Source organism: Brachionichthys hirsutus, chromosome 18 (assembly GCF_040956055.1).
Source record: "Brachionichthys hirsutus isolate HB-005 chromosome 18, CSIRO-AGI_Bhir_v1, whole genome shotgun sequence".
Classification (NCBI taxonomy): Eukaryota; Metazoa; Chordata; class Actinopteri; order Lophiiformes; family Brachionichthyidae; genus Brachionichthys; species Brachionichthys hirsutus.
The window spans coordinates 557,555-578,188 of record NC_090914.1 but is presented as its reverse complement, the minus strand read 5'-3'; the positions used below and the strand labels follow the sequence as shown (position 1 = coordinate 578,188).

The 20,634-nt window shown below is 48.0% G+C and overlaps 3 protein-coding genes across 3 annotated transcripts in view; 2 read left to right on the top strand and 1 right to left on the bottom strand.

Moving 5' to 3' along the window:
• Positions 1-6,959, top strand: part of slc8a3 (solute carrier family 8 member 3) — a 39,536-nt gene extending 32,577 nt beyond the window's left edge. The window contains exons 4-8 of the mRNA XM_068752429.1: positions 1,396-1,413; positions 2,676-2,800; positions 3,039-3,138; positions 3,853-4,125; positions 4,829-6,959. Of these exons, the coding sequence (XP_068608530.1) occupies positions 1,396-1,413; positions 2,676-2,800; positions 3,039-3,138; positions 3,853-4,125; positions 4,829-5,205 (893 nt within the window). The 3' untranslated portion in view covers positions 5,206-6,959. The remainder of the gene's footprint in view (positions 1-1,395; positions 1,414-2,675; positions 2,801-3,038; positions 3,139-3,852; positions 4,126-4,828) is intronic.
• A 392-nt stretch (positions 6,960-7,351) lies between these two features.
• On the top strand, positions 7,352-14,879 carry map3k9 (mitogen-activated protein kinase kinase kinase 9). The gene is made up of 11 exons (XM_068751633.1): positions 7,352-7,751; positions 8,485-8,898; positions 10,922-11,102; positions 11,544-11,692; positions 11,876-12,051; positions 12,131-12,371; positions 12,709-12,819; positions 12,923-13,064; positions 13,163-13,275; positions 13,556-14,290; positions 14,425-14,879. Exons 1-11 carry the CDS (start codon positions 7,352-7,354, stop codon positions 14,877-14,879), a joined length of 3,117 nt encoding a protein of 1,038 aa, XP_068607734.1.
• Positions 14,880-18,235: 3,356 nt separating this feature from the next.
• LOC137907319 (tetratricopeptide repeat protein 9A) lies at positions 18,236-19,725 on the bottom strand. The gene is made up of 3 exons (XM_068751634.1): positions 19,266-19,725; positions 18,706-18,888; positions 18,236-18,318 (listed from the first exon to the last, which is right to left on the bottom strand). The coding sequence occupies exons 1-3, from the start codon at positions 19,723-19,725 to the stop codon at positions 18,236-18,238; spliced, it is 726 nt and encodes a 241-aa protein (XP_068607735.1).
• Between the last annotated feature and the right edge of the window lie 909 nt (positions 19,726-20,634).

Genomic DNA, 20,634 nt, shown 5'->3' with positions numbered 1-20,634 from the left:
CCTGATCTAGTTATTCTCAAATCCTCCTCTCCCACTTCAGCCAATCCCTTCATCCTCCCGTCTACCATCCAACCATCCATCCATCCATGTTTCAGTTCTCTGGTCCCTCCATCAATTTATTTCCTTCACTTTACCTTCAAGCTTGTAGATCTCATCCTTTCTTTAATATTACCCCCATTTTCACTTCTTTCTTCCCCACAAATTATTTTTACCCTTGTTTCTTCCAGTCCATCCATCCAACCATCCATCCATCCATGTTTCAGTTCTCTGGTCCCTGCCTAAATCCATCAACCAATTTATCTGCACCCACCAGATTCTCTATTTATCCATCCATTGCTGCTGTCGAGCGCTGAGCAGCACCTTCATCTATTTATCAGTCCCTTCATCTCCAAATCTTTCCTCTTCACATCTACCACTATTTTATCCTTTATTCAATTGTGTGTGTGTGAGAAGAAGAACACACATAAATAATGTCAAGAAATACAATCACTTAATGACTGATAATCTAATTTGTAGTCCTGATATTTAACCTTCCTCTACATGTGTGTCAATTTATTTGTGTGAATTGGCCAGCCTTTTCCAAATGACAAACTTATTAGGGACTGATCAGAGTCAGCCCAGCTGGGCTTTAGCTTTGGATTAGCACGGCTCTTCTAGTTGTAAAGATTATGAAGCAAGTTGCCCGCAGCAATTAATGCAGTTAGCCGCTAACGATGATTAATTGTGGACTGCATTTGATTTTGGAAGCTGATTAGCTGCCTCCGAACCCAAACAGGTTAATTGGTGTCAAGTCTGCTTGAGAGAGGCCTCGGAAGCAGCCCAGGATGTGGAAGGCGTCTTTCAGAGTCTCTGATGGATGAACATGTCTCTGTTTCATGATTGTGAGAAGAAATGAAGATGAAAATGTCAGAAGGAAGAGTTGTCAGAGCGAAAGTCGTCGGCAGGTTTCATCTCGCTGGATGATTTCTGCTTTATAAACAGGACATGTTGCTGACATGGATTGTTTGCTATGTATCTATAGTATTCCTTATGTGCAGTAATAAATAAAATATTTTATTATCATTATCATAATTGTTCTTGAAAAATGATAATGTTCTTTTCTTTTACTGGACTTTTTATAATTGGAGTTTATCCATAATTTTACCTCCAAATTTAGTAATCTGACAACAGCTGGGAGTAATAAAGTTTTAGATTAATGTTCCACTCATAGCTGCATCCTAACATTTTGTTGATAACTTCTTTCCATTAATAAACCTTAATTGTTCCTTCTCGCTCGCAAAGACAAAGAATAAAGTCCAGGCCATTACGAAGCCATTCTCCCTCTCTCCCTTACGTGGCTTGTTTCATCCTTTTCCATTGCTCATCCCTTTTTCCCCTCCTCCTCCTCTTCCTCAGCCCTCCTGTTGGCTGGCGGTGAGTTCCTCCTCTTAGCACCTCCTCTGTGTGCCGTGTGCTTGACGTGCCCGTGTTGAGTCAGTCTGGGATGCATGATGTGGAGTCAGACTCACTCTTTGATGGTTTGTCTTGCAGGATTTTGAGCCACACTTTGGGGCGTTCGGTATAAATCAGCTGCACGCTGCTATCCTCCTCTGCAAACAACACATGCTCCCTCTGCTCAATGATGGATGTTCACGCTGATCAGTGCGCAGATGAATCCATAAATTATGACTCCACTCAAGAGAAAGGCAGAGACACTTGATAAACTTCAAGATAAAACAAACCTGCGGTTCTGAAATTAGAAATGTAATTACCTTTTCCTGCTGTGGATATTAAGCAGAGACGCGACTGCATAATCAAAATGTAAACATGAGGGGATCCTGTCAGGACCTGTGGGCGCACACTATCTTGGGTGTTTAATTGATTTAGCATAAAAGAGCTTGTGTGTGTGGATTCTTCGGCTGCTCTATTATGCATGTGCTTGTCGGCACGCCGTCCTATCAAGGGGGCTTGGCCGCGATCTTTAAAGGCAGCGTTAATATTTAATGTTAAATGTGTTGTCAGCAAGGCTCAGCGGGCGGGGACTCTGGGCTCGTATACAGGATGGATCAGTAGGGGTGTCCCGCTCAGAGCAGGCTGAGAGGTCTTCAGAAGCACAGCCTCTCCTCCTTGATGGGGTTTGACAGCGAGGAATTGATGTTATGCACTCTTTGTAGCGTGTGGTCTGTGGTGCACTCGGACCCTCCGTGAAGCTCCGAGGCTCTTTTCCTGCACGTCTGATGGTGCAAACAGAAACAGATCAGGGCTTCCACAAGAGCGAGGATGCATTCTGCATGTAGAAAACGGATCAAACATGGCCTTAAAAGAAGCGGTTCACCCCCAAATTTAACATCGAATTTCCAAGGGAAGGTCAGGTCTCCAGGACATCGCTAAAGCTTCACAGCAGAAAGTGTTTCAGCATTCTCTAAAATGGCTGGCAGAGACTTGTTGTTGTTTTAAAGCTTCTAAATATGAGCATAGAGAAACTCCATCCAGCTAGTGACCCTAAGCCGCCTTCATCACGCCTCACCCTTTGGCTGTGCACAGCACAGAGCGTTGGTGTTTTGATGATGTCGTCTGTTATGTAGCCCGCAGCTAGCTAGCTCTGATGTGTGGTTTGTGTGCTGTGAAGTGCAACACAACATGCTCATCAGCTGAGCATCCTCCCATGGTGTTTTCTTCTCACCCTCTTCGCTCAGACGTGCCAGAGAGGAAGATGACATCAGACGAGGAGGAAGCCAGGCGCATCGCCGAGATGGGCAAACCGGTGCTGGGCGAACATTTCAAGCTGGAAGTCATTATTGAGGAGTCGTACGAGTTTAAGGTGGGAAAGGTTGCTCTTCAAACACAGATGTACCGACATGCATCTAATTTGAGCACTTCCGGAGGAGATGTGATTCACGTGCACCTCAGACACTCCTCTGCCCGTCGTGTTTGTCTCTGCCGGTGGGTTTCATGAAGCAGACGATGCTCCTGCCATCCTGTGGTGACGCTCACATCTGTTTCCTTTAACGCCGGGCTGAACATGGAGGTCATTCCTGTTTTGATGGCATTTCTTACAGAGCACTGTGGACAAGCTGATCAAGAAGACCAACCTGGCTCTGGTGGTGGGAACCAACTCCTGGAGAGACCAGTTCATGGAGGCCATCACCGTCAGTGCAGGTACTGTAAAGGGGAAAAGACGAATACGAATACTTTTGCAGGTATTGATCATTTTATTAGTATTTTCTTTGTTTGAATGTTTGGCATCAGTAACTTCTGGAAGTAAGGCTCTTTGAGCTCAGATAAAGCGCATCCATGGTGTCAGGTGACGGCAGCATCAGATCCCCATGCGGCGAGCAGCGAGCGCCATCCAGGTCTCGCTTTGTCACTTTGCTCCTGAAATATTTAGTCCGGCGGCGCGCTTTATTTTTTCATCTTCTTCCTGTGGCTTGAAAGTTGCATGCAGTGTGACTCTTTGAATTAGCCTAGCGTCCCTCCTGTCTGCGGAGTTTCCTGTCAGCTGCTGGGATGCACTTCATTCGGTATAAACCTGCAGAAACATGAGAGTTCTTCACCCCCACCCTTAAGATAAGACTTTTCATTTCTGGGAGTAATTAACCCTTTAATTGCTAATGTCCTGTGTCAAATAGGATGTGTCGCTTTGTGCAAAGCATCAAGTGCCTTTTGTAAGTGAATGTTGTTCTCTCTCTTCCCCTCCTTTTCATCTCCTTTATTCACCCACTCCTCCATCTCTCTGCTCTCTTTCTCCCTGTCATACTCCTATTTCATCATCCCGTCGTCTCTCCTGCTTCTCTTCATGTCACCTTCCCCTCCTTCACTCCTTCACTCCTTCACTCCTGACTCTCCCCCCCACTCAATCCCACTTCTACCCAGGAGATGAGGATGAGGAGGATACGGGGGAGGAACGGCTGCCGTCCTGCTTTGACTATGTCATGCACTTCCTCACCGTCTTCTGGAAGGTCCTGTTTGCTTGCGTCCCCCCCACAGACTACCTGAACGGCTGGGCCTGCTTCTTCATCTCCATCGTCATCATTGGCCTGCTGACGGCCGTAATCGGAGACTTGGCGTCTCACTTTGGATGCACCATTGGCCTCAAGGATTCGGTCACTGCTGTGGTGTTCGTGGCGCTCGGTACATCTGTCCCAGGTGCTCCCCAGATCTCTAAAAATCGCTGTGAATGAATTGATATTCTTCTTTGATAGTTTCAAAGTGATATGAGGCTTTCAGGACCCCTTTGAACTGCAGATGCTTTGTCATCAAGGTGGTAGATTCAATTTCAGCCAATAGGAATTGCATCACCAAAAACCCTGATTCTGTCAGCATATTTTTTTATTAAAGGTCTGATGAGCACATTAATAAATCATCACTGCAAGGAAAGAAAGATGTTTAAATATACTAAAAAAAAGAATACAGAGAAGATGTCAAACTTCACCGGCCTTCGTAATACGACTTCTATTTTGGGTGAGAGGAAATTTAAATGAAGTCTTTTCTAGGATGATTCTGGACTAAACTAGTGCTCTATAATAATGGTATTATTCTACCAAAATGGATGCTATGTTTTCACCAACACCTTCTTTTTCTAAAATAATATGTAATGGAGCCTGCTGCCATCTGCTGGTAGGAGAACTGCAGCTCTCCTTTACCATCTCTTCACCTTGAGTTGGCAGCAAGTCATCAATAGCATATTGTTGGACTGTAAAGATCCAGATCACCACGTAAATCCAAAACATTGTTCATCGGGCCAAAACCTAAATCTGTGGATACGTGTTTGAATAACAGACAGACGAACCAGTGCCTCCGTGGTGGAGGTTCAAATCGGATCCAATTAACAAACGGCTTCTCTCTCCAGACACCTTTGCCAGCAAGGTATCAGCAGTCCAGGACACCTACGCTGACGCCTCCATCGGGAATGTGACTGGCAGCAACGCCGTCAACGTCTTCCTGGGAATCGGCGTGGCCTGGTCGGTGGCAGCTATCTACTGGCGCATGAAAGGGAAGCCGTTCATCGTGGAGGCCGGTTCGCTGGCCTTTTCTGTCACTCTTTTCACCATCTTCGCCTTCCTGGCCATCTCGGTGCTGCTTTACCGGCGCCGGGCCCACATTGGGGGAGAACTCGGTGGGCCCCGGGGACACAGACTGGCCACATCAGCCATTTTTTTCAGCCTCTGGTTTCTTTATATCCTCTTCTCCAGTCTGGAAGCATACTGTCATATAGAGGGCTTCTAAACAGGCTTCACCAATAGAGGGGTCAAAAGGTCAACTCCCCATTGTGCTCCCTCTCTCTCTCCCCCTCAACCCCTTCTGTGAGGATGCTTGGAGGTGCAACCTCTCTCTCCAACCGGCCTGTTCACCTCGGCTGAAGGAGCATCACCCTGAACCTGCACAGGTTGTCTTCCAGTTGGGGATGGGCCAGGCGAGAAGAGCCCGCCTTCCACTGGAAGAGACCATAGTCTTATATCCGGAGAGAGCGGAGTCAATCAGAGATATATATTTTTCTTGACTTCTGGTGAGAAGGACATTTTTAAAAAAGTATTTTGGGGATTAAAATGCAAAAACAAATAGAAAATTAAAATAAAAACACACAGAAACAGGAATAAAAGAACTATTTTCTGATCTAAGGAAAAGATGATATCTCAAATGGGATTACATTGAGTGACCATGGGATGGCTTCATACTAAGTTTTTTTTCATTTGCATAGTTTCTTCAGGAGTGTTCTCAGATATCACACAAACAAGAAGAGGAAGAGGAGCAGCAAGAAGAAGAACACGGTCAAACTGCCCTGGACATTACTTCTGTACTCTATACCTATCGATATATAATATATTTACATATTTTCTGTATATTTTGAATATTTGTTTAAATGTGGTCACCTTCTGCTGTAACAACGGAGGGGGGGGGGGGGGGGGGTTCAAACTATATACCGGAACGATGTCTTCACATTTCTAAGAGTTATGTATCTTGCCTCGGTGAAAGTATTGCATTGTATTTTGTTTATTTACTGAGTCGTTTTCACCGTTTCAAACCAAACTTTAAAAACAAACAACTATGTGTTGCTGCAGAGGTAAATTCAGAAGTATTTTTGTACGGTTCCTTCCATGCACTTTGCTGTACAGTCCTATTTACAGAGACTTCTACTTGTACATGTGTCACTATAGACTGAACAGAGAGAGACGCGCACAACTGGCTTTCTGCTGCGCTGACTAAGTGGAGAGTTTCTTTCGGAAGTGTTGCACAAACCACTTTTAAAGCAGCTTTTACGCATTCTGGCCACCTGGGGGCAGCATAACAGTCTGAAAACAAAGCGGATAAAAACCTTGAATCTGTAAGTGAACAACATCATGTAATCATGTTTAAATAAGTATACATATGTGTTGCTCCCCTCATCTTAAGTTCTCCTTGAGGCGCAAAGCTGCAAGGAATACCTCTGTTTATGACGTCATTCGTCTCCGGGGGGGTCACCCCCAGTGATGCTCGTGTTGGATTGAAACTCTTCCAGGAAGAAGCCAGAGCCTGGTGCAGGTGTGCTTCCCGACGCAGTCTGATCCTGCTGCTGAAAGCTGTTTAACACGTGGCTGGTGCTTTTTTAAATTAATATTACAGACTCTTAATTAACCCTCTTAATTTGTATAAAGGTTTGTTTTAATATGCGATGCATTTTTATTTTATTATAAATAAGACATTAAAGCAGCCGGATGCAACAGAACACAGAAGTCAGTATTTCTGCAGTGGGGGCGTCAGTCTGGGGTCGTTCTTCTTCTCTATTTCTCCTCCTCATCATCAGAGTTCTTCCTTTGGTGGCGCTGTTTGAGTTTCTTGCGCACAAACACCTTCTCTGTCACGTGACTGACTTCGTGCGGATCGTCATTGGATAGTTTTGTTGACTGTTTTCTACTCCTTGCGATGAGTTCTGGTTTTATTTCAGGGAACTGTGCATGGAATGAACTCTGTTATTTTTAGTCATATTTTTGTTTGTTTGTTTTATGGGGGGGGGGGTCGATAAATAAAGGAGACAGCTTGAAGAAAATTAACGCTTCCTTGTGTTTAATTGGGGGGGGGGGGGATCACCGTTGCTGACGTGCCTGTGGACCAATAGGAAGCCGGGTTTGATTCGCACGGTGTCACAATTGGCTTAAAATAAAGAGCGTTGCGTCCGATGGCTTCCGGCGATGATTGGCGAGGAATTGTGCAGCCGAACCCCCCAAACTGGTTTGATCCTGGGACTGGGGGGCAGAAAATGCTGCAGGATTATGTTCCCCGTTCCCTGCGGCGCTTGTGCGCGGATTAGCCGCCGCCTCGCTGCGTTCAGACGCAGGGCGCGCAGAGCCATCCGCGTCAGGTGCAGAGATCCGGGTCGCCCCTATGGATCGCGTCCATGGACGTCTTCAAACCCGCTTTGGACAATAGTTTGAGTCCTAAGGCGTGTTTGTCATCGGAAGAAGCGGACGCAGATGTGTTCCGCTGGCCGCCTCCAGAGAATGGCAGCAGCGCCGCGCCGCGTCATGCGCCGGGTCCCGGAGGCGCCGCGTCGGGCTGCTGGACGGCCGTGTTCGACTATGAAGCCACTGCGGACGACGAGCTCAGTCTGCGCAGGGGGGACCTGGTGGAGCTGCTGTCCAAAGACTCCCTGGTGTCTGGAGATGAGGGCTGGTGGACCGGCATGATAGCAGACCGGGTGGGCATATTCCCTTCCAACTACGTCAGCAGCGGGAACGGCATTCCGGAGGATTTGCGGGACGGCTCCGAGCAGCGGTACGCAGTCCCTCCTCTGCACCGTGAGTATCCGTTGTGCGCGCAGAAGTCTTTCCTCGTGCTTTAGCCACAGGGCCAGACACGGGGAGAGTGCGTGCTGTGTCACGGCCCCCGCCCAGGCAGGCATCCTCAGCTTCAGGACCATTATCCATCACTCTGCCCCCCCTCCCCCATTACAATGCGCTGCACCCCCAACACTGAATGGACACTGTGGTGCAGAGCTTTGCTCTGTCCTGCGTCAGTGTGATGCGTTCAGGTCCAAACAGCCTCTCAAGGGAAATGTGCAGCCAAGGCCTCGGCATCAAACACCAACACTCATCGTGTCTGAGGCGTGTGCAGGACGATGTGTGTTGGGTGGGCCACGTCCGTCCCGTCATCCGTCCCGTCATCCGTCCCGTCATCCGTCCCATCATCCGGCTTTCATCGCCAGGCAGCTGGCCTAGTTTCATGCACAATCCCACCTAAAATATTCATCAAGGTCAGTCTGAGAGTTTGGATCCATCACACACCTTTGATGTCGGGCGGGGTTTATCTTCTTTCTCCTCTTAGTGTCTCAGATTTAAAGACGGGTCTCTTGTGTGACAGAAGGACCAGATCCTGTATTTAGAGCGGCACGGTGGATTAATCATCGCATCGCTCAGCTGACCGACCTGCTTTAGAGATTCCCTGCTATCGGACAGGACGGCCTTCAAAGGGGGGGTAACGTGTTGGGGTTATCTCTACATTTCTGTCCACTTTTCCTGCGTCTTTCCTCAGTCCTGGAGATTGACTTCTCCGAGCTGACCCTGGGGGAAATCATCGGAGTGGGAGGTTTTGGGAAAGTCTACCGTGCGGTGTGGCGGGGCTCTGAGGTGGCCGTGAAGGCGGCACGGCGGGACCCCGATGAGGACGCCCAGCAGACTCTGGAAAGCGTGCGACAGGAGGCCAAACTTTTCGCCATGCTCAGCCATCCCAACATCATGGCTCTGCTTGGGGTGTGTCTGCTGGAGCCCAACCTGTGTCTGGTCATGGAGTACGCCCGGGGAGGGGCCCTCAACCGGGCCCTTTCTGGGAAACGCATCCCCCCGTGCACACTGGTGAACTGGGCTGTGCAGATCGCCCGGGGAATGTTCTACCTCCACAGCCAGGCCATCGTGTCCATCATCCACCGGGACCTGAAGTCCTGCAACGGTGAGACTTTCCTCTCTGCCCTTAATTCTGCGTGATGCTCGTACTTTCATTATGGATTTGTCATTCCGTCTGTCTGGAATCAAAAGCAGGCTGCAGCTTTCATATTGCTGACTGTCAAGCTTCACCTTGGTGAAGCTGTAGCAGGAGAACAGGTCAGATGTATGACTTTCTGTGGAAACCGATTTAGTTCAGCTGCATGTTGTCCTGCTCGATTTACTCCATTTAATCTAATGCTTTTGTCAATTCAGTATTGAAGTTAAAGGCTAATCTATAAAGTGACTCTTCAATATCATGAAGAGAATGATTTCTGTCTGTTTTCACTGCCGGACCCACCGCTCCACGAAGCATCGTTGCCACTGCCGTCTTTCTTTGTGGAATACTGAAATATGTTGCAATGTCTAGGACAAGGGGAATTACATTCCTGCATGTATCCCTTTATTTTAGAAAAGAAAGATTTATTTTTAAACCAAATACAGGCCAGGATGACATACATTTTACAAGTTAGAAGTGAAAACTCAGTTCATCTACTAAACACGTTTAGTGACTTGATCTCCAGTAACGGCAGCAGAAAGCGAGAGGAGTCTGCCTGCGTGTCTGTGGAGCGGTTTTAATCTTGCGTTTTACCCGACTGGATCCCCTAAATCCCAAGCCTATTACTGAGGATTTGCCCAACGTTCTGCCCCAGCTGCCCCATTGGAGGCCCGGGCAATACACACAGCTAGCTTCCCGCCTCCTATTGGCCGGTTTCTCTGGGGATCAACGTCGGTTCTTCACTTCCAGTAGGCTTCTTTAGTCGTTCTGACTGGTTGTCATCCTATGTGGGGGGGGGGGGGGGGCACAATCACAGGACAGGAAAGTACAGAATGAAACTTTCACAAATGCAAGCGAGTGATTCTTTCCTCCAGATTGATCATCTAAGAAGTCACAACGGCAGTACCGGTATTTACATGCTTAAAGACAGAATGTCATGCTTTTGTATTGTTTTCTGGATTAGGGGATGCTGGTTCATCATATATCATTAAATCAGTAAATATCTTTCATGTATTCCACCAGTGGAAGAAATCTCAAAGGATGCTATTTTTGTGTCTTCCTGGGGTCCAAACCAGCCCGTTGACAAACTGATTTAATCAGTGGTTATAAACGTTGTGGCGCCCTGTGACCCCACCCTATGACCCCGCCCTGTGACCCCACCCTGTGACGCGTCATTGTGGTTAGGAAGTGGTTTGTGGAAGTTCAGTTCCTTAAAAACGTTTTTTTTTTTAATCCCTGCATCTGTTTCTTCCTAAAGTCTCACGAGCAGGGACTTACTCTTTTAAAGGAACAGTTCACCCAAAGATAAAAACGGTTCAGTCATTCTCTTCTCTACTCACCCCGATGTTGATGGAAAGTCATGTGAATTTAGATTTAATGCATGGCGGGGAGTGTGATCAGTCTCGGGGGGAATCGGCCATGTTTGATTCTTTACATTGGTGAGTTCTGTTGGAACCCGCTTCGGCACCGTCAGAGCCGCGAGCTGATGAAGGGGCGCTTGATGTTCACGGCAGCCTGCAGACGCACCCTCTCGGCTGGGCGGGGCCGCAGCATGTGGCCTGGCTTTGTGGTCGCTGTTTTGCTTGTGCGTGTTGGGAATGCTTTTAGAGCCACCAGAGAAGACGGGCGTGTCTCGACAGGCTATTTCTATCCTTTATCTGTTGTGTGAGATCGTTGGTATTGATCAAGGTTATTCATCTCTGCTTCCGTCTTTCGTCATGCCTCACTGTTTCTTGATTTCTCTGTTTCTTCTCTCTTTTCTGTTTTCATCCTTTCATCATGGCCTCCCTCCGACCACACCCTGTTTTGTTCACCCTCCCTTTGTCTAATAATGTTTGCGTTTCACCGTGTTTTGCCGCACCTCCCAACACCACAATCCCGGCGACACATTTTACTTTACCTTCGAACCCTCTGCCACTCTGCATGTGAACACATAACCTCCTGCCCCATCCTCCTCATCAACTCCCACTCCACCATCGCCCGCCCACTCCAGTCCTCATCCTTGAGAGAGTGGAGATGGAAGACCTCAGCAACAAGACTCTGAAGATCACAGACTTTGGGCTGGCTCGAGAGTGGCACCGGACCACCAAGATGAGCGCTGCCGGCACCTACGCCTGGATGGCGCCGGAAGTCATCCGCTCGTCTACGTTCTCCAAGGGTAGCGACATTTGGAGGTGGGCAGAAGAGGGGGTGTATAAGTGGTCTGGAAGCTGGAGGCAGAATACCTCTATCCACCATGCACGAGAAAAAGTCCATCTCGGGCTGCTCAGCAGTTGCCATAGTAACAAAGCACAGCTTGGCTCATTGGAAGAAGAGCAGAATGTCAATGACGAAGCTAGATTATAAATATGAATGCAAAAATGGCTTCATGCACTTTGACACAGTGTGGTGCAATAATAATTTTAGAAAGCAATATTTTTCAATATGCAAATAATTCAAAAATGACAACTTTAAAGGAACAGTGTACCCACTAAAAACCTAAAGCGTTCTGGCTCTTAGTTGAGCTCTCTGGCGGCGTGTATTGTATGGGCCATTGTGCAGCTGCTGTAGTGCTACACACATTCGTTTTTGGTTTTCAATGACAATTACCGTCTGTTTTTCTGTTTTGAATAAAGTTACGGCGTGGTGTTGTGGGAGCTGCTGACTGGAGAGGTCCCGTTTCGGGGTATCGACGGCCTTGCGGTGGCTTACGGGGTGGCGATGAACAAACTGGCTCTGCCCATTCCCTCCACCTGCCCTGAGCCCTTTGCACGTCTCATGGAGGGTAAGAGAACATCCCAAACATTACGTAATTCACATCCCTGGGGGGGGGCAACAATCATCATCAGAATATGTAGATGCAACAGCAAGAAATGCCTCTGAGATGAGACAGTCTGAACGTATCATTGTTTTCTGGAATGAATTCAAGGGTCAAAAATGAGGTTGAGGCTTAATCGTTTTTCTTTAGACTGCTGGAGCCCGGATTCTCACTCCCGACCCCAGTTCACAGCTATTCTGGATCAGCTGACGGCCATCGAGGAGTCGGGCTTCTTTGAGATGCCGGCAGAGTCCTTCCACTCTTTGCAGAACGACTGGAAGCTGGAGATCCAGGAAGTGTTCCATCAGCTGAGGATCAAGGAGAAGGTAACGATGGCCCGATTAAACCGCGCAGGGATGATGTGTTTATATTCGGTAAACACATGACCCCCCCCCCCCCCCACAGGAGCTGCGATCCTGGGAGGAAGAGCTGACCCAAGCGGCGCTGCAGCAGAAGTACCAGGAGGAGGCGCTGAGGAGGCGTGAGCAAGAACTCGCCGAACGGGAGATCCACATCCTGGAGCGAGAGCTCAACATCATCATTCACCAGCTGTACCGGGAAAAGCCTCACGTGGAGAGCAGGCAGGGCAGATTCCGACGCAGCCGACTCAAACTGAAGGATGGCAACAGGATAAGCCTGCCGTCGGGTACGGCAAGCAGAATGGGACAAAGTTCAAGTTGAGGCACGAAACGCCATCGACAGCGTAATCATTGAAGTCCTCTGGATGGCTCTTATCTGAGTCATGATTAGCTTAGCTTAGCTGTATTATCCTTCCAGTATTAGTCACTAATATTGTTGGTGTGATGTTATTGATTTGTACTGATCACAAAACGTGATCAATATTCCATCATGTATTCAGGTATCTAACTTATTGCTTTCATTAAAGGGCTTTAATTTAATCCTTATTGTGTTTTCCGAGGATAAGGGAGATCAGATTCCTAATTTTTTCCCAAATGTATTTGTTTTTTTGAATCTTTATTTAGATTTCCAGCATAAAATCACAGTGCAGGCGTCTCCCTCACATGGCCGACGGAGGAGCAGCTCCACCCCCCAGACCAGCCCTCCGGTGCTGCCCCGCCTGAGAGCCATCCAGCGTGAGCGCCTCCACAACCTTCCGTCTCAGTCTGAGTTGCTTGATTGTTTAGTTTCAATCCGATGTTTGTCAGCAGTTCTCCTATTTGGTGTCCCATTTTGCAGTCACTCCGGGGGAGGGATGCGCAGCATGGGGGCGCAGCACGTGCTTCCCGCAGGATGAGGCGGCGAGTGAGAGGAAGGGCTCCAGGAAAAAGGGACGGTCCCGTGGGTGTGGCCCGTACAGAGAGCACAGCGCTGATTCCAGGTAGCAGGACCTGAGTGTGATGAGACCTCAGTTTTATGACAATTACAGTCTGGAAATTATTCTGACATTAAAGATTCCATCTTTATCTTCTCCAAAAGTGCGAAGCCTCCTCACGAAGGCAGCAGGCAGCGGTCCTGCAGCGCCCCAAACCTTCGCCGATCCCCGAGACACAGCCCTGCGGTGCCTGGCGTGCCCAGCCTGCTGGAGATGGGTAATCGGGCCTCCTTAAATCTGACGTGTTAGCCAGGCATCAGACGGCCGGGGAAAACTGTTACGTGACATTCAAGGTTGACTCACAGCCACAAACTGAATCAAAGCTCGCCAGCCCAGGACGCCACAATCAGCCTCCATCGCTTGCTGCAGCGATAATTGGAGATCTTCTGAGCCAGAAATCACCTCGGAGACGTGCCTCATCCTCATGGTTTGTCATCGTAAACGGCTTCCAGCCGACTAACACCTCTTCCCCGTTGTTCTTCTGTGTGTCCTGTTAGAAGATGAAGACTGCTGCTTCACGACTGACCCGGTGGCAGCTCCCGGTCAGTCCTACCTCTGCATCCCCTTCCATAAGGATGGCCACACAGCGGCTGCCGATGGCAATGGAGATGAGTACTGCCCCGGCGGCCAGCTTCCCGGAGCACTGGCGTACGGGAAGAGCCTTGTGGGGGGCCGGCGGTCTGAACTTGTCCTCCTGGGCTGTGGAGCTCTGCTGGCAGCCGTTGGACTGGGCTCCAACCTTCTAACTTTGGCCCAACCGGAGGAGAGCATCAAACCTCGATGGGAGGGCTTCTTCCACAGAGCCGGAGGCCAAAGGCGGAGCACCAGTCCCACGACTCGCAGGCTTTTCGGATGGGATAGCCCGCTGAAACCTTCGGCGCCCTCGCTGCCCGAGCGAGGCGTGCCCACCTCTGACACGCTGCTGTCCTTATCCTCTGTGTCCGACTGCAACTCCACCAAATCGCTGCTGCGCTCCGACAGCGAGGAGCCGTTGGGCTGCCGCCCCGCCTTGCCTGCCCCGCCCGTCCGATCCCCAGTCAACCCGCTGGTCAACACCCACCTTGAGAGCTTCAAGCGTAACCCCCGCCAGTCTCTCACGCCCACACATGTGCCCGCCGCCCAAAGCTGCTTGCGTAGCCTGCGTCGAACGCCATCGGACGGGGCCATCAAGAGGAGCTGCCCTCCTAATAATCTGGAGCCGCTGCCAGAAAGAACTGTTCTAGAGAGCCCAGGTAGAGGCTCTGATTCCAGATGTACCGATGTAGCTTGGTGACATGTTGAATCTACGTATTTTATGAATTTGGACCCAAATATAAACGGAAACATTCATGTTCATCTCTCTGCATTCCCTCTTTTTCTGTAACAGGTGGCCTCAGAAGTTTAAAAGACGACGGTCCTGCGGTCCCCCGGCTCCCCGATCCAAATGTTGTGTTCCCTCCAACTCCTCGGCGTCGCTGCGCCCCTGAACGCCCCAAGACCCTGGACTTTGTGGCCAGGCCTCGGCCTTCGCCCCGGGCCCTCAGCGAGGTGTTTTGGGCAGAAACGAGGCCCAGGGGAAACGGCTGTAACCTGGGTAACGGAGAGTCTCCCGCCCACACATCCAGTACAGAGACTCCTCCAACTGTAGAGTTCGGTAGAGACCCGGCGGTGTTGCCCACCCCAATGGAGGCCCCGACTCCCTATTCCCCCCAAAAGAATGAAACCCTGTTGGACCAGCTGGATGAAGGGCAGTGCAAGGATGGAACTGTCCCGCTCTGCAGGCCGGAGGTCAGCTTGCCCAAAGACTCTGCTGGCCATCACAGACCCGGGCCCTGGTCCTGACTCGGCCCTGTGTGCACCACCTGTCCCCAGTGTCGCCCGGTGGACCAGGACAGGTGTGGACACAGTGACCCAGTTTTTAGCTTTAACCAGTGGAGATTCTTTCACCTTTCATTTCTCACACAGGAATTTACTGTGAATATTTGACCTTTCTGACCGTTTGTGATGGAATTTGTCCAATTTCTGCTTAAAAGAACCATGAGAAATGATTGAAACCTCACGCGACCCAATAGTGATTGATGATGCATGAGAGGGCCAGCGTGAAGCTCTGTGCTGACCTCTGCCACGGCCCTTTCATCCTGTGTGCGTTTGTTTGTTGGATGTTTTTTGGGGGGTTATTTGATGGTTTAAAACTTGGCTGAGGGATCAGAAACGGGACGGCAAAGAGCCGTTAGATTTTGGTGCTGATAGCAGAATTTATTTACATTTTCTTTAATATTATTGTTAATTCTTTTTAAACTGAATTTACCTTAATTCTGCAAAAACTACTCAACTGATTTTATCTCAGTTTTGTGGAGGGCTGGAGGCGTGGCTCAGACTAAACGGCCACACACACACACGAGTGTCCTCGGTGTGGCGTTGGCGGATTCACTACGCTTTATGTGCTCCTCTTCATTTCAAGCTGGAGTTGAAGACTGTGCATTTAATGAAGTGTACTTTTGTTGAACATCATGAATGCAGCTTGAGGTTTTTCGTTTTTTTCAATGTCCTAACTTCTGATTATTTGTCTTTTGCTAAAGATAAATCTGCTGTTGCTGCGCTCCTGTTTTGCACTGAGCACCTCCCATCACCAATCACTCGTATCGATTTATACAAACACTGATCTGCCGTGAATCTGAGTCTCGTGCCGCATATAGCTGAGCTATAAAGAATGTCATTGATGCTTGAGATTAATGTATTTGCTCCACGGCGTTCATCCCGCCGAGCTCCTTCTTTGTGAAGGGAACTTTCTTTTTGCGACTGCAAACCGCCTCATAAATGGTTGGTCCGGATGAGCTGTTGTACGGACAGCGTGTGTTTGTGTGTTCAATGGCGCGTAGATGAAACACGCCCTGGTGGCGTGTGGGTGTTTATTCTCAATTTCTTATATTTGTGAAGGATTTATTTTATTTTATTTACTTATTAATTGATAGATTTTTTAATGCATTGTTTTTGCCTTCGTTCCTGTTGTAAAATGAATCGATTTGTAAAGTTAAATGTGTCTTCTCACAAAGTACAGCCACATTTGACCTGCTTTACGTTCATTTATTGGTTTCATGCGTCTTTCCAGCACCTTTTAACGTTTTAAACATTCAGCACTTATATTAAATTAGATGCCAAGAACAGACACGATCAGGTAATTAGTCGGTATTTGAATTTGATTGTCGAAGCCATTTAAGTACTTTTTCTGTTTACAATATCTTAATTTGAGACTTTGCTGTTTTTTTTTTTTTTTTATCTTATCTGATATAAAGCTGAATATTTGAAGCTTTGAATTAGGGAAAGCGAAGATTCGAGGTCAAGAATTTGGAATGAATACAATTTCACAGATAAGCGATGATAACGATCAAATTAACCGTAGGTGGAAATGACGAATGCAACAGTCAGAAAGGTTTCTGGGTCGTTGACACGCTGCTTCTACTCTTCATGCCTGTTTTCTCTTGTCAGATTTCAAGCATCCTCTCCGGAGGTCCTCAGGTTTGATCTGTATTTGTCCCAAGTATGACCCGATAGGCATGTTTGTGTGAACGATGTACCAATAGCCTCAGAGGCTGTCCCTCTGAGGCGTCTGAAGAGTCACCACCAATAAGCTGAATGCACTGTTTCTGGTTGTTGAGGCTGGGAATGATGCTGTAATTGACTGACTTGTATTTGCACTGGAACACACGGATGTGAGTAGAATCATAGTAAAAAAGACAAATCATTCTTTCTCTCTCCATCTAATGAATGGGTTCAACACTACAGTCTGTATTTTTGCTCTGCGGTTGCTGCGGAAGTGTTTTGAGTGGAAGTTTAGACGGTGTCGTGCGTGCACGCTGCAGGAATGAGCTGAAAGTCCGGAGCATCTTCAGGCAACGTGCATGAGACGGAACCACGTCATGTGCATCACGCTGCAATGGACGCCAGAGCGTTATACAGATGACCTCACCTGACCGGGAGGGTGCCTTGAGCCACGTAAAGAATCTATTACCAACATAACTAAAATGATAAAGCTCATCAAGGCTTTCTGGGCTGATTCCAGCTAAGGAACCAAATAATCTCGTTTCCTCACCGAACTGGTGGGCTGATGGCTAACCGACTAGCAAATGCTAAGTAGTTCTGATTCCTCCTTGCGCAGTAAATGATCTTTCTTTCATGCACATGCTTTAGAAGCAGTGTGAAGCAGCTATAGGCCAGCTGGATATAGCTTTGAAATCCGAGCAGGATTCCCTCCTGGCTTTTTTCCCTGCGTTCCTGTCTGTCACTTCTCAAGCATTCATCACTCGTTTCCTCAGGAATCCTCACCTCCGCAGCGTCTATCATTTCAATCAGTACGGGTTGTCTCATTTCTTAAGGTGCTTTCATCAACGTGCGTCATGGAGCGACATCAACTTCTGGAGAATGCGAGAGGAAAATGACAAATAGAAAGCGAATCCACAATAAAAGTGCTACAAGACACATTTATTACCTTACTATACCTTTACAGTGAATGCTGCGAATGAAGTGCTTTGTCTCGGCATTAATAAACACAAAAAGCTCACCTCTGTTCTATATATTTTTTTGTGACTTATATAAAGTCGCATATTTACATTTTGTGATATGTCTCTTTAACCTAGCACTACAATTAGCAACCATGTGCTCCTGGTGTTGTTCCCTATGCATTTTGTAAAAAAAAAACGTTCTCAATGAAAGCACCTTTACATCAGATATAATCAAGAGTAACCAAAACAACTTGATGTGTTGTTGTATTTTAAAGGAAAGCACGGCGACACAAGTGTAGGCGGATTCTACTCGTTCCGTGCCAAGTCAAAGACATCTTGTGCTAAATAACGGTTACATGGAGACGTGTTGGATTCACCCTCGGGACCGTGCTGCTCCTGCGTTGCCCTGTATGTGCAATGTTTGGATCGGCAGTGCATCAGTTTCTAAAGGTTAGAAAATACTCATAGGAGAAACATTTGGCAAACAGAAACTCAGGTACAGGTTTTGGTTTAAAAAAAAACCGCTTCAAGCACACAATAATGAAGTTCAATCACATAACTGGCTGACGGATGCTGTGCAAGGCAAAAAGCAAATCAATACTGAGTCCCGCCGAGACCTGACTCGTGGTGTGTGAGGTCTGGGTGGCAAACCGTCGGGCTGAAATCATAATAGGTGAAAAGTCATTTGACTCCAAGAGCTTATGTCGCTTCTTTCTTGTCCCGTTGGGCATTCCTACGAATCTTCATCTCTGTCAGCTGGATGTAGCGGATAGCGTTGGTGTCTGGAAAACAAAGATAGGAACAGGCTGATCTATATCCGGCTCGGGCAGGAAATGTGCATCAATGTGCTCATAAATCTCTACGAACCACTACGACTACTAAGAAGGAGCATTTATCAGCTTTAATGTCATTTGGACTAAAGAAAGCCGTAACATGTAAAGAAGCTTTAAATAAAGATGTAAACAAGAGGCATTTAGAAAATCAGTTCTAATTGTAATTAGTTTCAAAGTCAACTCGTATTCTGGCAATTACCTAATCAATTCATCAACCAAAGCTTTCATCACTATGGCTCGTACGCAAATCAACAAAAGGACCGTTTGTGTCAGCGATCAATTGATCCGTAAACTCAATAAAGCCGAACGGAAAGCCGGCGTGACCTCGGCCCTGACCTGACGGCTCCTGTTTGTGCGACTCCTTCAGGTAGTGCAGCGCCTTCTGGAAGTCTCCCAGGTGGTAGTAAGCCACGCCGGACCGGTACAGGGCTTTGAAGTTCTTTCCCTCTTTGTGCAGTACTTTCAGACAGTACTCCTTCACTCGTTCGTAGTTCACCAGCTCCATCTGCAGAAGGCAGGCTAGAGAAAGAGGAGGGGGACAACAGGTTCCCAATAACTCTGTGGGAAGCAGCAAATGGCATCACGCAGCAGAAATGCCTGTCAGGCGCCGAGATGGGGGCTTGATTTGGCTCAGACAGACACATATAATAAATATCAATCAATCAATCAATCAAATCTTTATTTGGCTCAGACAGACACATAGAGTAAATATCCTGCGTGGATTTGCTGAGATGGGAATAAATAGGTCATTTGCGGGGCAAGCCTGAGAATGACTCATAGCTTCTATGAATCATTCATGAGGGGTCAGAATATTTCCCTGTTGAAAAGAGATACGTGCAAAGTGTGTGTGCGTGCGTGCGTGCGTGCGAAATGTGCAAGAGACGCGCGTCTCTTACCGGCCAAGCTGTTGTAGCACTCCAGCTCTGCGTTCTCCATGGCCCCCTTCTGCTCGTCTGTCAGCGTGCTGGGCTTGCTGATGGTCTGCAGGAGGGAGGTCGGGGGTTTGGATCCGGGGTCCGGATCCCCCAGAACCCTGCACAGCCCCTTGATCTCCAGCAGAGCGCGGTGGTACTTCCCGATCGCCTCCCGGTATTTCTTCTCCTTGTAGCACTGGGTGCCTTGGCACTTGAAGTCCAGCGCCCGCCTCACGACGTCGGCTGGCTCGTTGTGGGATGGTTGCTTCAGCATCGAGCCACCATGATGCCTCTGCTGCTGGAGCTGCTGCTGGTACCGGGCGTCTTTGGTCCTGCCGCTGCTCGGGGGCTGAGCGCGCTGCTGGAGCCTCGGAGAGCCGCCGCCGGTGTCGGTCTGCAGCCCGGTGGTCTTTCCGTCGTGTCCAGCTTGGATCACGCTCATTTCAGACGTTGACGCGGATTTTCTTATTTGTAAATTAGCAGGGAAGCCGCGGCTGTTCACTGCATCCTCTCCTCCACTGTCGCAGCTCCGTCTTCTCTGTGCGTAACGCGCACCCCTCCGTCGGAGCGCGTTCTCGTATTTTACCCCATCCGACGAGCCGATTGGTTACAAAATTCGAGGCCAGTTGTCCCAGGAGGGTCCTCAAGCAGTAAGGGGAGAAATAATAATGTTAGTATGTATCTGTTTGTTTGCTAGTCGGACCCTGTTTTGGTTAAAAGCGGGCCGCTTTGTTTCTTTGCAGATACTTTTATTTACAACGGGAATTAGTTGTGCTTTTAAATCCCGTATTAATATTTCAATTTACAAAATTATTTTGTTATACATCTTATAATTGAAATTTAGTCATTCCTCAGTATAAGTCAACATTTGCTTTTCTTATTTTATCCAAATATCACTATTATTTTTGTTTTGTCATGGCCAAAAACTATTTATAACGATTTGACGGAATAATTAAAACATTATAAACTTGCAACTCAAGCTTAAACGTTTTTCTCTTGCCCTTATGTCATATTGGAAGAATGCAGACATCTCTGCAGATGAATCAGATAAAGATCCTCCAGCCTGCCTGAACTGCTTACAGGGAATACAATCCCTGATGATGTCATTCAAGCCGAGGTTTGCGCACGGGAATGGAGCTATAAAGAGGAGCCGCAGATAGGAGAGAAGCATCCCTTCTCTCCTGACCGGAGAGTGTCCACAACGCCTGCCCTCAGTCCCGTCACGTCCACGGGACACTGAGCAGCTGTCTGGGTGTGTCTGCTGCGTGACGGCTTTTAAACATGGCAGTTAATGGCTGCTGACAGAAAGGCTGAACGGGACACTGAAGTGGTGTCAAGAGACAGATAGAAT

Bases quoted from the DNA above. Each gene is read 5' to 3' on its own strand.
- map3k9 (XM_068751633.1), top strand. From the start codon at position 7,352: ATGGACGTCTTCAAACCCGCTTTGGACAATAGTTTGAGTCCTAAGGCG. The intron at 8,899-10,921 runs GTGAGACTTTCC...CGCCCACTCCAG, and splicing joins GGACCTGAAGTCCTGCAACG to TCCTCATCCTTGAGAGAGTG. The intron at 14,291-14,424 runs GTAGAGGCTCTG...TTTCTGTAACAG, and splicing joins AACTGTTCTAGAGAGCCCAG to GTGGCCTCAGAAGTTTAAAA.
- LOC137907319 (XM_068751634.1), bottom strand. From the start codon at position 19,725: ATGAGCGTGATCCAAGCTGGACACGACGGAAAGACCACCGGGCTGCAG. The intron at 18,889-19,265 runs GTAAGAGACGCG...CTCTTTCTCTAG, and splicing joins GTGCTACAACAGCTTGGCCG to CCTGCCTTCTGCAGATGGAG. The intron at 18,319-18,705 runs GTCAGGGCCGAG...TTTGTTTTCCAG, and splicing joins GCACAAACAGGAGCCGTCAG to ACACCAACGCTATCCGCTAC.